At 34.6% G+C, this 15698-nt stretch overlaps 1 protein-coding gene across 1 annotated transcript; it reads left to right on the forward strand.

The window, feature by feature from the left end:
• Positions 1 to 13607: 13607 nt before the first annotated feature.
• LOC139866914 (arogenate dehydratase 1-like) lies at positions 13608 to 15107 on the forward strand. Its single transcript, XM_071855211.1, has one exon. The coding sequence runs from the start codon at positions 13683 to 13685 to the stop codon at positions 14988 to 14990; it is 1308 nt and encodes a 435-aa protein (XP_071711312.1). The 5' UTR covers positions 13608 to 13682; the 3' UTR covers positions 14991 to 15107.
• Positions 15108 to 15698: the final 591 nt, after the last annotated feature.

Consider the following 15698-nt stretch of genomic DNA (forward strand, 5'->3'; position numbering starts at 1 on the left):
TAATGCCATTTGAGACTTGTTTAATTGCTAGTAATGATTATTTTGACATGTTATTTGAGTTGAATGCTTATGAACTTGGCGAAAATTTTCGTATATGCTTATTTGAAAAAGTGTAGATGTGATAAAAATGTGAAAATAAGCTTAAGTTTGATATAAATTGATAATGTCATTGTAATTATTTTGATTGATGATTTTGCTGACACTAATGCATATTTGGATGCACAAAATTTGTGTTTGATGTGTTTTGCAGAATGAAAGGGGTGAATCTTCATCCCAAGCCCGCAATGCTCCTGCCGAGAATTTGGAACAACAGGAGGTAGATAACTACTACAAGCAGGATGTACCTCATCCAGTCATGACCTTTTCCGATATGCATTTGGAAGAGTTGCACCCGAACCTGAGATTTGACAGACTTTGGATAGATTATCCAAAATATCAACGGGGTTTGCATACTCTTCATTCCAAGGTTGTTGAGGTACCGAGGGTCATAGAATGGGGACCCTTAGAAGCTGTAGAATTGGCCGGGCCAATTAGGGAATTACTTGTACAGAGGTATGGTAATTCTTCTTTTAATGACTGGATATGTTTATTCACCATACGCAGACCTGTATATAAAGTATGGTGTGAAGAGTTGTTATGTAGTATAGAGTTGAATGATCGGGTAGCTAGTTTAACCGATCGTTCTTTTATTAGATTTTTGTTAGGCGGTTCGATGCGCCACATGTCTTTACTGGACATGGCTCAGGCTTTACGTATATATACGCCTGAGGAATTAGCGTCTGCCGATTGTAGAGGATTGATACTAAACGGTAGAAAGATAGATGAGAATTTTGATACACACGATGTGTGGAGTCAAATGACAAGCCATCACCGTTTCAAAGGGGGAAACTACTCTTATTTGGATATAGATAGAGCCGAATTAAGAGTAATACATAGGTTTTTAGCTAATTCGATTACACAAAGGGGTAAAAACAAAGAAAAGGTAAATGAACAAGATTTGTTTTACCATATGTGTATTCGAGACCCACAGAGCGCTGTAAGTATACCATATTGTGTGGGTTATTATTTATCAGCTATGGTTCGGGGGATGCATCCACATAGCATAATAGGAGGTGGTATTTTTATTACTTTGATTGGTGAATATCTCGGTGTGGATATAAGTCGGGGGGGATTATTACTAGAAGAGCCGGAACCCCGCGACACTATAGGTTTAAATGTATACCATGGTGCGAAAGTTTTGAAGAGGCGAAATAACGCCGCAGTACGATACCATGGTAGACATCCACAGGTGGAGAGAAACCAGCAGCAAGGTAATGTAGGAGGGGGGAATGAGATGCAAGAAATGCATAGGTTTATAGCTTCTCAGGAATACGAAAATGCTAGACAGAGAGCATTTGAAGATTGGCAAGTTCATCAGAACCAGATCATAGCGCATTGCCAACATATAGGTAGAAACTATATTCCTACACCGAAACCCATCTTCCCTCCTTGGTCGATAGAGATGCAGCCACCATATCCTACGTATGACCCTGCCGAAGCATTCTATAGCACTTATGGTTATGCCTGGAACCCCTATTGGTACCAATATCATCCTTAGTTTACTTATTATTATTATTTTTTTTTTTTGTAATTTGTAATTATTGATACATTTAATATTTTTGTTAATATTGTAATCATTTTTATAATTATCTAACTTTTATTCTTAGATTTTAATAATTTTTGAATGTGGGGTAATATACCAAACTTCAAAAATATGTATATATGTTTGCAGTTTATCTTATGTACACAACAGGGTAAAACAACGCATTTTCAAAGACTGGCATTAAGTTCAGCAAAAGCAACTAATTTTGACGACAAGATGCAAAATATATGTGAAATAACAACAAGACGGAATGAACAAATGATGTGCACCATTTATCATTCAGCAAACAAACGCCAATATATTTGGAAACTTTGGTAAAAATTTAATCATTTTCACACAAATCACCCTCAATAATTTAAATTGTTACTGATTTCTTGCAAATGAGGGCATTGCAAGATCTTAAGTGTGGGAAGGGGTTAAATTCTTTCGGATTTTAACATTTTTTACTTTATACACTTGGTTACCATTAAAAATACTAGTAAAGCAGTAGTTGTATTAGAATCTAGTGCTCTCTGATAAAAAAGAACAGCCCTAGTCTTATATACTGACTACCCAATTCTAGTAAAATTTTTCAAAATTTTCAATTAAATGAATTCAAAATCATGTTTATACATATTTATGAACGATAAAACTAGGTTTTAACACCGAAATTATTGTTATCTCAGAAAGAACATAAATTAAGAAACAAACTAAAATGTCAAAATTCATTTAAAATGGAATAGAGGACGATAAAAAGGAAAATAAAAGCCAAGTGTGGGAAAATTTACCAAGTTATTTTAAACATATGTCACATATATCTGTAACAAATAACTGAAAATAATTTTGCTTTGGACTAAACTAAACTGTTTTACCCGATGAAAGAAAAGAAAAGATGGATCTACACGATGAATCAATTCCATCACTAAAAGGAAGTAAAGTCTTCCGAAAAAGACACGCGCTTCTTGATTTAGGTCATGAAGTTGTCGTCCAGACCAGCTGTAGGTTGACGAAAAATCTAGAAAAGTCATCACTAAAATCAGCAGGAAATCCACGGACCTCAGCATTAAACAGGGTCGCCAAGTGGTCAGATTTATCCTAACCATGAGAAGGATTTATCTCGTACAATGGGGGGGCACCATGCAAATTAGCTGGAAAAGACTAATGAATCAGATCCCCAGAAAGGATAATCTCCTTAAAGATTAAAAATCAGCTTTTAAGACTGATATTACTCAATCCTAGAGATTGACCTTAAAGATTGAGAATTACAAACTCATGGAATTCGATGATATCTAAACTCGAGCTTAAACGAGAAAATATTTTGATCAAAAATTACAAACCGATTTGTTTTCTGAAAACCCTATTTTCAATGCGTTCATTACCATTGAACGTAAAATCCTAGGAATTCACCTGGAATTCATTAGGTCACCTGAACTAAATCGGGTGTCAACCGTAAGAACGGTGGTTGCATAGTGGTCAAAGACAGGACCTTGTGCCATACCGAAAAATTATAAGGGTGAGCTTTACTATTGCTCCTACCAAGGATAGTAATTGCGTCCGACACGTTATAGACCATAATCAAAAGCATGTCACGGGACATTGCCTTAAACAGTTGCTTGTTCAACGCTTTCCTTTCAACCGGACGGTAGTTTACCGAAAGGTAATATACGGGACAAGTAAACTGGACGTGTTGCTTTCCAAATACAAGGTTAGCAAGTGGGTGACACAAAATCGCAAGTTTTGAGCTAAAATTTTCAAATCTGAAACCCACCAAACCCACAAAAATATTTTGCAAACACCGGTAAAGGGTTATTCCGGAAAACTTATCTAGGGTAAAAACTAGATTTAATTTTCAAAAGATCAAATGTTTTCATAAAGATTCAATTTCCTTAATGGATCTAAATTTTTATAGTCATGTGGGACTGTAAACCATATCGTTACTACCATTGTTTATACCGCCGTATAGAAATCACTGATGTACAAAGTGTGAAGAATAAAGAAGTGATTCTAGTATTTCAAGACGATATTGCTTGAGGACAAGCAACGCTCAAGTGTGGGAATATTTGATAATGCTAAAAACGAACATATATTTCATAGCATTATTCCTCAAGAAAGACAAGCTTTTAGTTGCAATTGTTCTATTTACAAGTGATATTCGTTTAAATAATAAAAGGTGAAGACAAAAGACAGATTCGACGAATTGAAGACGCAAACGACCAAAAAGCTCAAAAGTACAAAAGACAATCAAAAAGGTTCCAATTATTGATAAGAAACGTCTCGAAATTACAAGAGTACAAGATTCAAAACGCAAAGTACAAAATATAAAATTGTACGCAAGGACGTTCGAAAATCCGGAACCGGGACCAGAGTCAACTCTTAACGCTCGACGCAACGGACTAAAAATTACAAGTTAACTATGTATATAAATATAATATAATATATAATTAATTATATTAATTATATATATATTATATTTATATATAAAAAACCGTCGGCAGAGAAAACTCCAAGGACTGAGCTGTAAATACTATCTCCGCGACTCGCGGAGTTTGAAGGGGTTTTTGCCGCGAGTCGCGGAGCCCCAAATTTCAACTCTGGCTATAAAGCAAACCGAATTCTGATCAAATTTCATAATCTTTTTCTCTCTTCTCTATCTATATCGTATATATTTATATTTATATTTTAATTTTAATTTTAATTTTAATTATAATTCTAATAATAAGGGTATGTTAGCGAATGTTGTAAAGGTGTAAGTCGAAATTCTGTCCGTGTAACGCTACGCTATTTTTAATCATTGTAAGTTATGTTCAACCTTTTTATATTAATGTCTCGTAGCTAAGTTATTATTATGCTTATTTAAAACGAAGTAATCATGATGTTGGGCTAATTACTAAAATTGGGTAATTGGGCTTTGTACCATAATTGGGGTTTGGACAAAAGAACGACACTTGTGGAAATTAGACTATGAGCTATTAATGGGCTTTATATTTGTTTAATTAAATGAGAGTTTGTTAATGTTAATATAAAGATTTACAATTGGGCGTCCCTATAAATTACCATATACACTCGATCGGACACGATGGGCGGGGTATTTATATGTACGAATAATCGTTCATTTTACCGGACACGGGAATGGATTAATAGCCACTAGAATAATTAAAACAGGGGTGAAATTACATTCAAGGGTAATTGGTGTAATTGTTAACAAAGTAGTAAAACCTTGGTTTACACGCAGTCGATAACCTGGTGTATTCATTAAACAAAGTATTAAAACCTTGTTACAATTCGAATCCCCAATTAGTTGGAATATTTAACTTCGGGTATAATAATAATTTGACGAGGACACTCGCACTTTATATTTATGACTGATGGACTGTTATGGACAAAAACCAGACGGACATATTAAATAATCCAGGACAAAGGACAATTAACCCATAGGCATAAAACTAAAATCAACACGTCGAACATCATGATTACGGAAGTTTAAATAAGCATAATTCTTTTATTTCATATTTAATTTCCTTTATTTTATATTTAATTGCACTTCTAATTATCGCACTTTTATTTATTGTTATTTAATCGCACTTTTAATTATCGTACTTTTTAATTATCGCAATTTTATTTTATCGCATTTTTATTATTCGCAATTTCATTATCGTTATTTACTTTACGCTTTAATTTAAGTCTTGTATTTATTTTATATTTTACATTAGGTTTTAACTGCGACTAAAGTTTTAAAATCGACAAACCGGTCATTAAACGGTAAAAACCCCCCTTTATAATAATAATATTACTTATATATATGTTTGTATTTTTATAAAAGTAAACTAATATAGCGTTGAGCTTTGTTTAAAGATTTCCCTGTGGAACGAACCGGACTTACTAAAAACTACACTACTGTACGATTAGGTACACTGCCTATAAGTGTTGTAGCAAGGTTTAAGTATATCCATTCTATAAATAAATAAATATCTTGTGTAAAATTGTATCGTATTTAATAGTTTTTCCTAGTAAAATATAAACTATTTTATATACTACCCCGCTGCACATCAAAAACCCTTAATGGTATACGGAGAAAAGAGCAACGCGAAGCTAAATCTTATTAGTAATTTGAAGGCGCAAAAGCTAATAAGAAAAGGTTGCTATGCTGTGCTAGCACATGTCGAGAAAGTACAAACCGAAGATAAGAACATCAATGATGTTCCCGTCGCAAAAGAATTTCCCGATGTATTTCCGAATGAATTACCGGGACTACCTCCACACCGATCTGTTGAATTTCAAATAGATCTTGTACCAGGAGCTCCACCAATAGCTCATGCTCCATACAGACTCGCACCCAGCGAAATGAAGGAACTCTAAAGTCAATTACAAGAACTTTTAGAGCGTGGTTTCATTCGACCAAGCACATCACCGTGGGGAGCTCCTGTTTTGTTTGTCAAGAAGAAAGATGGTACATTCAGGTTGTGTATCGACTACCGAGAGTTGAACAAGCTTACCATCAAGAACCGTTACCAACTACCGAGAATCGACGACTTATTTGATCAATTACAAGGCTCGTCGGTTTATTCGAAGATCTATTTACGTTCCGGGTATCATCAAATGCGGGTGAAGGAGGATGATATTCCAAAGACTGCTTTTAGGACGCGTTACGGTCATTACGAGTTTATGGTTATGCCATTTGGATTGACTAACACACCAGCTGTGTTCATGGACCTCATGAACCGTGTGTGTGGGCCATATCTCGATAAGTTTGTCACTGTTTTTATCAATGACATACTTATTTACTCAAAGAATGAGCAAGAGCACGAAAAATATTTGAGAAAAGTGCTAGAGTTGTTGAGGAAAGAAAAACTGTACGCTAAGTTTTCAAAGTGTGTATTTTGGTTAGAAGAAGTTCAATTCCTCGGTCACATAGTGAACAAAGAAGGTATTCAGGTGGATCCGGCAAAGATTGAAACTGTTAAAAAATGGAAAACCCCGAAAACTCTGAAACATATACGCCAATTTTTAGGACTAGCTGGTTACTACAGAAGATTCATCCAAGATTTTTCCAAAATAGCAAAACCCTTGACTGCATAAACGCATAAAGGAAAGAAATTCGAATGGAAGAATGAGCAGGAGAAAGCGTTTCAATTATTGAAGAAAAAGTTAACTACGGCACCTATACTGTCATTGCCTGAAGGGAATGATGATTTTGTGATATATTGTGACGCCTCAAAGCAAGGTCTCGGTTATGTATTAACGCAACGAACGAAGGTAATTGCTTATGCGTCTAGACAATTGAAGATTCACGAGCAGAATTATACGACGCATGATTTGGAATTAGGCGCGGTTGTTTTTACATTAAAGACTTGGAGGCACTATTTATATGGGGTCAAAAGTATTATATATACCGACCACAAAAGTCTTCAACACATATTTAATCAGAAACAACTGAATATGAGGCAGCGTAGATGGATTGAGTTATTGAATGATTACGATTTCGAGATTCGTTACCACCCGGGGAAGGCGAATGTGGTAGCCGACGCTTTGAGTAGAAAGGACAGAGAACCTATACGGGTAAAAGCTATGAATATAATTATTCGTACTAACCTTACTACTCAAATAAAGGAGGCGTAACAGGGAGTTGTAAAAAAAGAGAATTTGAAAAATGAAATACCCAAAGGGTCGGAGAAACACCTTAATATTCGAGAAGACGGAACTCGATATAGAGCTGAAAGAATTTGGGTACCAAGGTTTGGAGATGTGAGAGAAAAGGTACTTAAGGAAGCACATAAAACCAGATATTCAAAACATCCCGGAGCGGGAAAGATGTACAAAGATCTCAAGAAACACTTTTGGTGGCCGGGTATGAAAGCCGATATTGCTAAATACGTAGGAGAATGTTTGACGTGTTCTAAGGTCAAAGCTGAACATCAGAAACCATCAGGTCTACTTCAGCAACCTGAAATCCAGGAATGGAAATGGGAAAACATTACCATGGTTTTCATTACTAAATTTCCAAGGACTGCAAGTGGTTATGATACTATTTGGGTAATAGTCGATCGTCTCACCAAGTCAACACACTTTCTGCCAATGAGAGAAGATGATAAAATGGAGAAGTTAGCACAATTATACTTGAAGGAAGTTGTCTCCAGACATGGAATACCAGTCTCTATTATCTCTGACAGGGATGGCAGATTTGTTTCAAGATTCTGGCAGACGTTACAATAAGCATTAGGGAATCGTCTAGACATGAGTACTGTCTATCATCCACAAACTGATGGGCAGAGCGAAAGGATGATACAAACGCTTGAAGACATGCTATGAGCATGTGTTATTGATTTTGAAAACAGTTGGGATCGACATCTACCGTTAGCAGAGTTTTCCTACAACAACAGTTACCATTCGAGTATTGAGATGGCGCCGTTTGAAGCACTCTATGGTAGAAAGTACATGTCTTCGATTTGTTGGAGTGAAGTGGGGGATAGACAGATTACGGGTCCGGAGATAATTCAAGAAACTACCGAGAAGATCATTCAAATTCAACAACGGTTGAAAACCGTCCAAAGTCGACAAAAGAGTTACGCGGACATTAAAAGAAAAGACATAGAATTTGAAGTTGGAGAGATGGTCATGCTTAAGGTTTCATCTTGTAAAGGCGTTGTTCGATTTAGTAAACGAAGGAAACTAAATTCAAGGTACATTGGACCATTCAAGATTATTGATCGTGTCGGATCGGTAGCTTACCGACTTGAGTTACCACAACAACTCGCTGCTGTACATAACACTTTCCACGTCTTGAATTTGAAGAAATGTTTTTCTAAAGAAGATCTCACTATTCCGTTAGACGAAATTCAAATCAATGAAAAACTTCAATTCATCGAAGAACCCGTCGAAATAATGGATCGTGAGGTTATAAGACTTAAGCAAAATAAAATACCAATCGTTAAGGTGCGATGGAATGCTCGTAGAGGACCCGAGTTCACCTGGAAACATGAAGATCAGATGAAGAAGAAATACCCGCATCTATTTCCAGTAGATTCGTCAACACCTTCAACAGCTTAAAATTTCGGGACGAAATTTATTTAACGGGTAGGTACTGTAGTGACCCGAACTTTTCCATGTTTATATATATTAAATGAGATTGATATTTACATGATTAAATGTTTCCAACATGATAAGCAATCAAACTTGTTAAGACTTGATTATTTGAAATGAGTTTCATATAGACAATTGACCACCCAAGTTGACCGGCGATTCACGAACATTAAAAACTTGTAAAAACTACATGATGTTATATAAATGGATATATATATATATATATATATATATATATATATATATATATATATATATATATATATATATATATATATATATATATATATATATATATATATATGATTAACATGAGATTATGATAAGTAAGTATCTCTATAAATATGTTAGCAATGAGTTATATACAAACAAATGAGATTATTGATTTAAGAAACTCGAAAATGATATATATAACGATTATCGTTATAACAACGTCTTACTAAATACATATGTATCATATTAAGATATTTTAACACTATATTTAACATGATAAGATGATAATTAAGTAAATCATTAAGTGTGTTAACAATGAACTACATATGTAAAAACAATACTACTAACTTAAGGATTTCGAAACGAGACATATATATAACGATTATCGTTGTAATAGTATTTTAACATATATATATGATGTTAAGATATATTTATACACCATGTTATTATGATAACATAAAAATTTAACATCTTATTTAAGTATTATAACAATGGATTAATTACATTTAACAAGATCGTTAACTTAAAGGTTTCAAAACAACACTTACATGTAACGACTAACGGTGACTTAACGACTCAGTTAAAATGTATATACATGTAGTGTATTAATATGTATTAGTACATTTTTGAAAGACTTCAAGACACATATCAAAGTACTTCTACTTAGCAAAAATGCTCACAATTACATTCTCATTCATTTTCATCAACAATTCTACTCGTATTACCCGTATTCGTACTCGTACAATACACAGCTTCTAGATGTATTTACTATTGGTATATACACCTTTAATCATTCATTCTTAGCAGCCATCTTAGATTAAAAAATATGTGGAACCATTATTTAACAACTTGTATGACTAATGAGCTAAAAACAAACTTAAGGGTCTTTTTTTTTTCATTATAACAAGTAATCCCGTTTTTATGATTTCACCCCATTTTTCCTTCCTATTTTCTCATACTTACACTTCAATTTCTCTCTCAAAATACCCCTAACATCATACTTGATCATCTTCAAGCATTTTCACCATCTTTTAGCTTCAATTACAAGCTTTAATCATCATAAAAACAACCATTCAAGAACACTTCAAGAAATCTTTCAAACTTGCTAGCTTACTTCCAATCTTGCAAATCTATTTCAAGTGATCATCCAATCTCAAGAAATCTTTCTAATTTACAGTAAGATATCTTTCTAATTCAAGGTAATACTCATACTCAAACTTTGATTCAATTTCTATAACTATAACAATCTTATTTCGAGTGGAAATCTTACTTGAACTTGTTTTCGTGTCATGATTCTACTTCAAGAACTTTCAAGCCATCCAAGGATCCTTTGAAGCTAGATCTATTTTTCTCTTTTCCATTAGGTTTATCCACAAAACTTGAGGTAGTAATGATGTTCATAACATCATTCGATTCATACATATAAAGCTATCTTATTCGAAGATTTAAACTTGTAATCACTAGAACATAGTTTAGTTAACTCTAAACTTGTTCGCAAACAAAGTTAATCCTTCTAACTTGACTTTTAAAATCAACTAAACACATGTTCTATATCTATATGATATGCTAACTTAATGATTTAAAACCTGGAAACACGAAGAACATCGTAAAACCGAACATACGCCGTCGTAGTGAAACCGGAGGCTGTTTTGGGTTAGAAAAATAAAAACTATCTTAATCTTTGAATTGGAAGTTTGTTTTCTGGAAAAATGATATTACATATGAACATGATACTATATCCAAAAAATCATGATTAAACACAAAGTGGAAGTATATTTTTCAAAATGGTCATCAAGATGTCATTCTTTCGACGGAAATGACTATCTCTTTAAAAAATGACTTGTAACCTGTATTTCCGACTATAAACTTATACTTTTCTGTTTAGTTTCATAAATTTCAGTTCATTATGAAACCATAGCAACTTGAATCACTCAAAACGGATTTGAAACGAAGAAATGACGGGCAAAACAAAATTGGATAAATTTGCTAGTTTTAGCTACGAAAATTTTGTAACAAATCTAGACTAAACATATCCTAACTAATTTATATTGTATTATACATATTATGTAATCTTGGGATACCATAGACACGTATGCAATATTTTGACATATCATATCGACCCATCTATATATATATTTCGGAACAACCATAGACACTCTATATGCAGTAATGTTTGAGTTAGCTATACAGGGTTGAGGTTGATTCCAAAATATTATATATACTTTGAGTTGTGATCTAGCCTGAGACTTGTATACACTGGGTCGTGGATTGATTCGAGATAATATATATTGATTTATTTTAGCACATCTAACTGTGGACAACTAGTTGTAGGTTACTAACAAGGACTGCTAACTTAACAAACTTAAATCATAAAAACGTAATAAAAAATGTTGTGAATATATTTAAATCATACTTTGATATATATGTACATATTTGTTATAGGTTCGTGAATCGACCAGTGGCCAAGTCTTATTTCCAACAAAGGAAAAATCTGTGAAAGTGAGTTATAGTACCACTTTTAAAATCTATTATTTTTGGGATGAGAATACATGCAGTTTTATAAATGTTTTACAAAATAGACACAAGTGATCAAAATTACATTCTATGTTGAATTATCGAACTGAATATGCCCCTTTTTAGCTTGGTAGCCTAAGAATTGGTGTTTATTACAATTGCCACCAATTGACGCGAATCCTAAAGATAGATCTATTTGGCCCAACAAGCCTCATCCGAGTTACGGATGCTTTAGTACTTCGATTTATCATGTCCGATGAGAGTCTCGGAATGATGGGGATATTCTATATGCATCCTGTTAAGGTCGGTTACTAGGTGTTCATCATATGAATGATTTTTATGCAGATTGCATGTTGTTTATGAGAAATGGAAATATGAAATCTTGTGGTCTATTATTACGATTTGATAAATATATAGGTTAAACCTATAAATCACCAACATTTTTGTTGACGTTTAAAGCATGTTTATTCTCAGGTGATTATTAAGAGCTTCCGCTGTTGCATGCTAATTTATGGACAAGAGTTAGAGTCAGCATGCTTGTATAATATTGTTTAAAAACTGCATTCGAAGACTTAAATTGATGTGTAATATTATTGTAAACCATTATGTAATAATCGTGTGAAAACGCTATATTTTAGATTATCATTATTTGATAATCGTCGTAATATTTTTAAACCTTTATCGATAAAATAAAAGTTATGGTTTGTTTTAAAATCGAATGCAGTCTTTGAAAAACGTCTCATATAGAGGTCAAAACCTCGCAACGAAATCAATTAATATGGAACGTTTATAAACCGATATGAACGAGACATTTCACACGTGAACCAACAACCTTTTTCGATTTACTTTCCATGCGAAAATCCAAACCTTTTGAGACGCTAACTTGTTGCGAGAAATTACAGAGACATGATTAATAACTGGTAGCCATTTCTCATCGACCGACAAAGAAAGTTGTTTTGTCGTGAAGATACCGTCACTACTCAGAGCCCACTTCCATTTGTCTTACGAATTATGATGAAATTAAACACATTCTATTAACCTTGTTAATTCGTCTAAATCACTTATAGCTCTGCCCCCAAGCACTGACTTGGACCGATGACACTTTGATAAGCATTATAATTAACAACCATCATAATTTTATGTTATTGATCAAGCATAAAATGGTTCAAGGGGTTCGGTTCATGCGAGATCAACAATAATGAGGGGTTTAAGGGTTTTTTGAGTTTAACTCTCCAGTCCGGAGTACCGTGAATAACCCTCATACGAGATGATGATCTCAGAAAGGGTGGTTAAACGTAACCCACCATCATTCGGGTTAACAGGAGTTGATGGCCCAAGGGCGATGTTAGGATTTATGTGATGTGCGCTACCAGAAATCGCTAAGTCTTTGTGAGTGTTCTGCCGGTTGCGCGGGTTAGTTGGAGTGAAAATACTTGATAGTATTCTTGTAGGTGAAATGTGATGTAATTCTGGATGATTGTCCTTTAATTCGTTCTAGTTACACCTATTTATACTTGTTGACTTTTGTCCCTTAGTGCCACGTAAGGGGACAAAAAGGGATATGCTGTTGCCACGTTGTATTGTCTCTGTCCTTTTATTTCAAAAAGCTGAAAAAGTGCTACCATTATCTTAGTGCTGTCCCTTGATACCCTGCTGTCCTTTTCTGTCCGCCCTGCAATGTCAGGATCACATCGTACAACCACAGGTGTCCTTTCTTCTTTTGTGTCGCCATAGTACCTTTCTAGTTTTATCCGTTTTCACGTATGGCACTGTGCTCAAATGCGCAATCAATGCTTGTGAGATCAATGCTAAAGCGTGGCGAGATTGCGCGCTAATGTAAGATATGAGCCCGTGCGACTTATGTGGGTTGACGCGCGCTAATCTGAAATAGCGCATATAGATGTGCAGCTATTCGCATCATTAATTATATTATTTTTTTAGCTTAAAATTAACAACTATCATAATTTTAATTTTAAGCATTAAAAAATTATATTTTATATATAATAATATAACTAATGGTGACGTTATATAACCAAAAACTGTATAATATTTGAAAATATTTGAGGGAGTAGGTGTGAGCTGACCTTTTCAAGTCTTCTCTACCATCTACCATTTCCATTTTCTCCAATATAAAACCACCAGCATTTTCCTTCTCATTTTCTCAGCTTGGCAAATTCTTTCTTACATAAATCCAAACAAACCAAGCTTTAATTAATAAAACAATAACAAACACTATACAAAAAAATTTAAACTCAAAATGCAGTCATTAGCTCCATCTTCAACAATTAATCTCAAATCAGTAATGCGAACGCCGTCACCGTTACCGTTACATCACCGTTTATCCTTCACCATCAACTCTGCCGCAAGCCGATTCGATTCAGCTCCGAATGCCACCAATCCTGCCGTCTCCGCCGCCGTCCCGTCCACTACCAACTTCAACTCCGGCAGCATCGGTAGAAACCGTGCCGACTGGCAAAGCTCCTGCGCTATTCTCGCTAGCAAAGTCGTTTCACAGCAACAGAATACCGAAAAATCCGGAGGTCCGGATAACATAACGGTCGTTAACGGACATAAAACTCTAGATCTAGTACCAATTGATAACAATAACAGCATCAACTTACCGAAACCGCTTACAATCACCGACCTATCACCGGCGCCGATGCACGGCTCGACGTTGCGCGTGGCTTACCAAGGCGTTCCAGGCGCGTACAGTGAAGCTGCCGCTGGCAAAGCTTACCCGAACTGTGAAGCGATTCCGTGTGATCAATTCGAAGTAGCGTTTTCAGCTGTCGAATTATGGATTGCAGATCGTGCGGTTTTGCCGGTGGAAAACTCTCTCGGCGGAAGTATTCACCGGAACTACGATCTTCTCCTCCGGCACCGATTACATATAGTCGGTGAGGTACAATTACCTGTTCATCATTGTTTATTAGCGTTACCTGGCGTTCGTAAGGAATATATAAACCGTGTAATCAGTCATCCACAAGCGTTAGCTCAATGCGAGCTAACGATAACAAAATTAGGTTTGAATGTTACTCGTGAAGCCGTCGACGATACTGCCGGAGCGGCGGAATTCGTCGCTGCTAATAATTTACGCGATACGGCGGCGATTGCATCTGCACGCGCCGCCGAGCTATACAATTTGAATATTCTAGCTGATGGAATTCAAGACGATTCTAGTAATCTGACACGATTCGTAATGCTAGCGCGTGAACCGGTTATTCCGCGAACGGATCGACCGTTTAAAACTAGCATTGTATTCGCGCACGATAAAGGAACTTCGGTATTGTTCAAAGTGTTATCAGCGTTCGCTTTTCGGAACATTAGTTTGACGAAAATTGAAAGCAGGCCTCATCGAAACAGGCCGATTAGGCTCGTTGATGATGCGAATGTGGGAACGGCTAAGCATTTTGAGTATATGTTTTATGTTGATTTTGAAGCATCAATGGCTGATGTTAGGGCACAAAATGCACTAGCTGAAGTTCAAGAGTTTACATCTTTTTTGAGGGTGTTGGGAAGTTATCCTATGGATATGACTCCTTGGTCTCCTTCAAGAGATGATTGATTAGTATAATTTAATTTCGTGTACGTATGTGTGTATAATTTAAGTTTTTAAAGTTAAAGGTTACACGTTAGGGTTATTGTTTTTGTGATTTTGTGACATGAATACTTTGTTGAATTTGTTGGTTAATAATTTGTGAATACAAAGTTACCAAAACTTTCACGATTTGGGTAGCGTAAGATTAGATGCAGCTGATTAAAGTGAAAAATAGTGACTTATTTACCCCGTCTCATTTTTTTATTTTAATTTTATTTTTATTTATATTAAAATAATAAAAGGAAGTAAAACAAATTAAATCTATTAAAAATAAAATAAATGACTAATCAAACACAACATTTTATGAATTACATACTTTACATAATGAATATAAAAATATATATTAATTATATAAATATATATTTTTCACTAACATCTTGCTAGTCGCTTAATACCATTGTATTTTGGTGGTTCGAAAAAAAAGTAAAATTTATTAATTATATAAATATTGAATACAAATTTCAAATAAATCAAATAGTGAAAAATAGACAAAAAAAAAAATATGTGTCAGTCACTTTTTCTTAAACTATGTGATTTTTGTCTGCGGACTATTAAATTGAGACGGAAAGCGTATATCGTTAGGGTTAAAATCTCAATACATTTTTAGGATATTTTAAAGCTCTAACATTAATTAAACACATAAAACATTTAAAAGAAAAGAAATTATAAAAAAAT

This window comes from Rutidosis leptorrhynchoides, chromosome 1, assembly GCF_046630445.1.
Source record: "Rutidosis leptorrhynchoides isolate AG116_Rl617_1_P2 chromosome 1, CSIRO_AGI_Rlap_v1, whole genome shotgun sequence".
In the NCBI taxonomy this organism is placed as follows: domain Eukaryota; kingdom Viridiplantae; phylum Streptophyta; class Magnoliopsida; order Asterales; family Asteraceae; genus Rutidosis; species Rutidosis leptorrhynchoides.

Excerpts from the sequence above, each read along its gene's own strand:
- LOC139866914 (XM_071855211.1), top strand. The coding sequence starts at position 13,683 with ATGCAGTCATTAGCTCCATCTTCAACAATTAATCTCAAATCAGTAATG.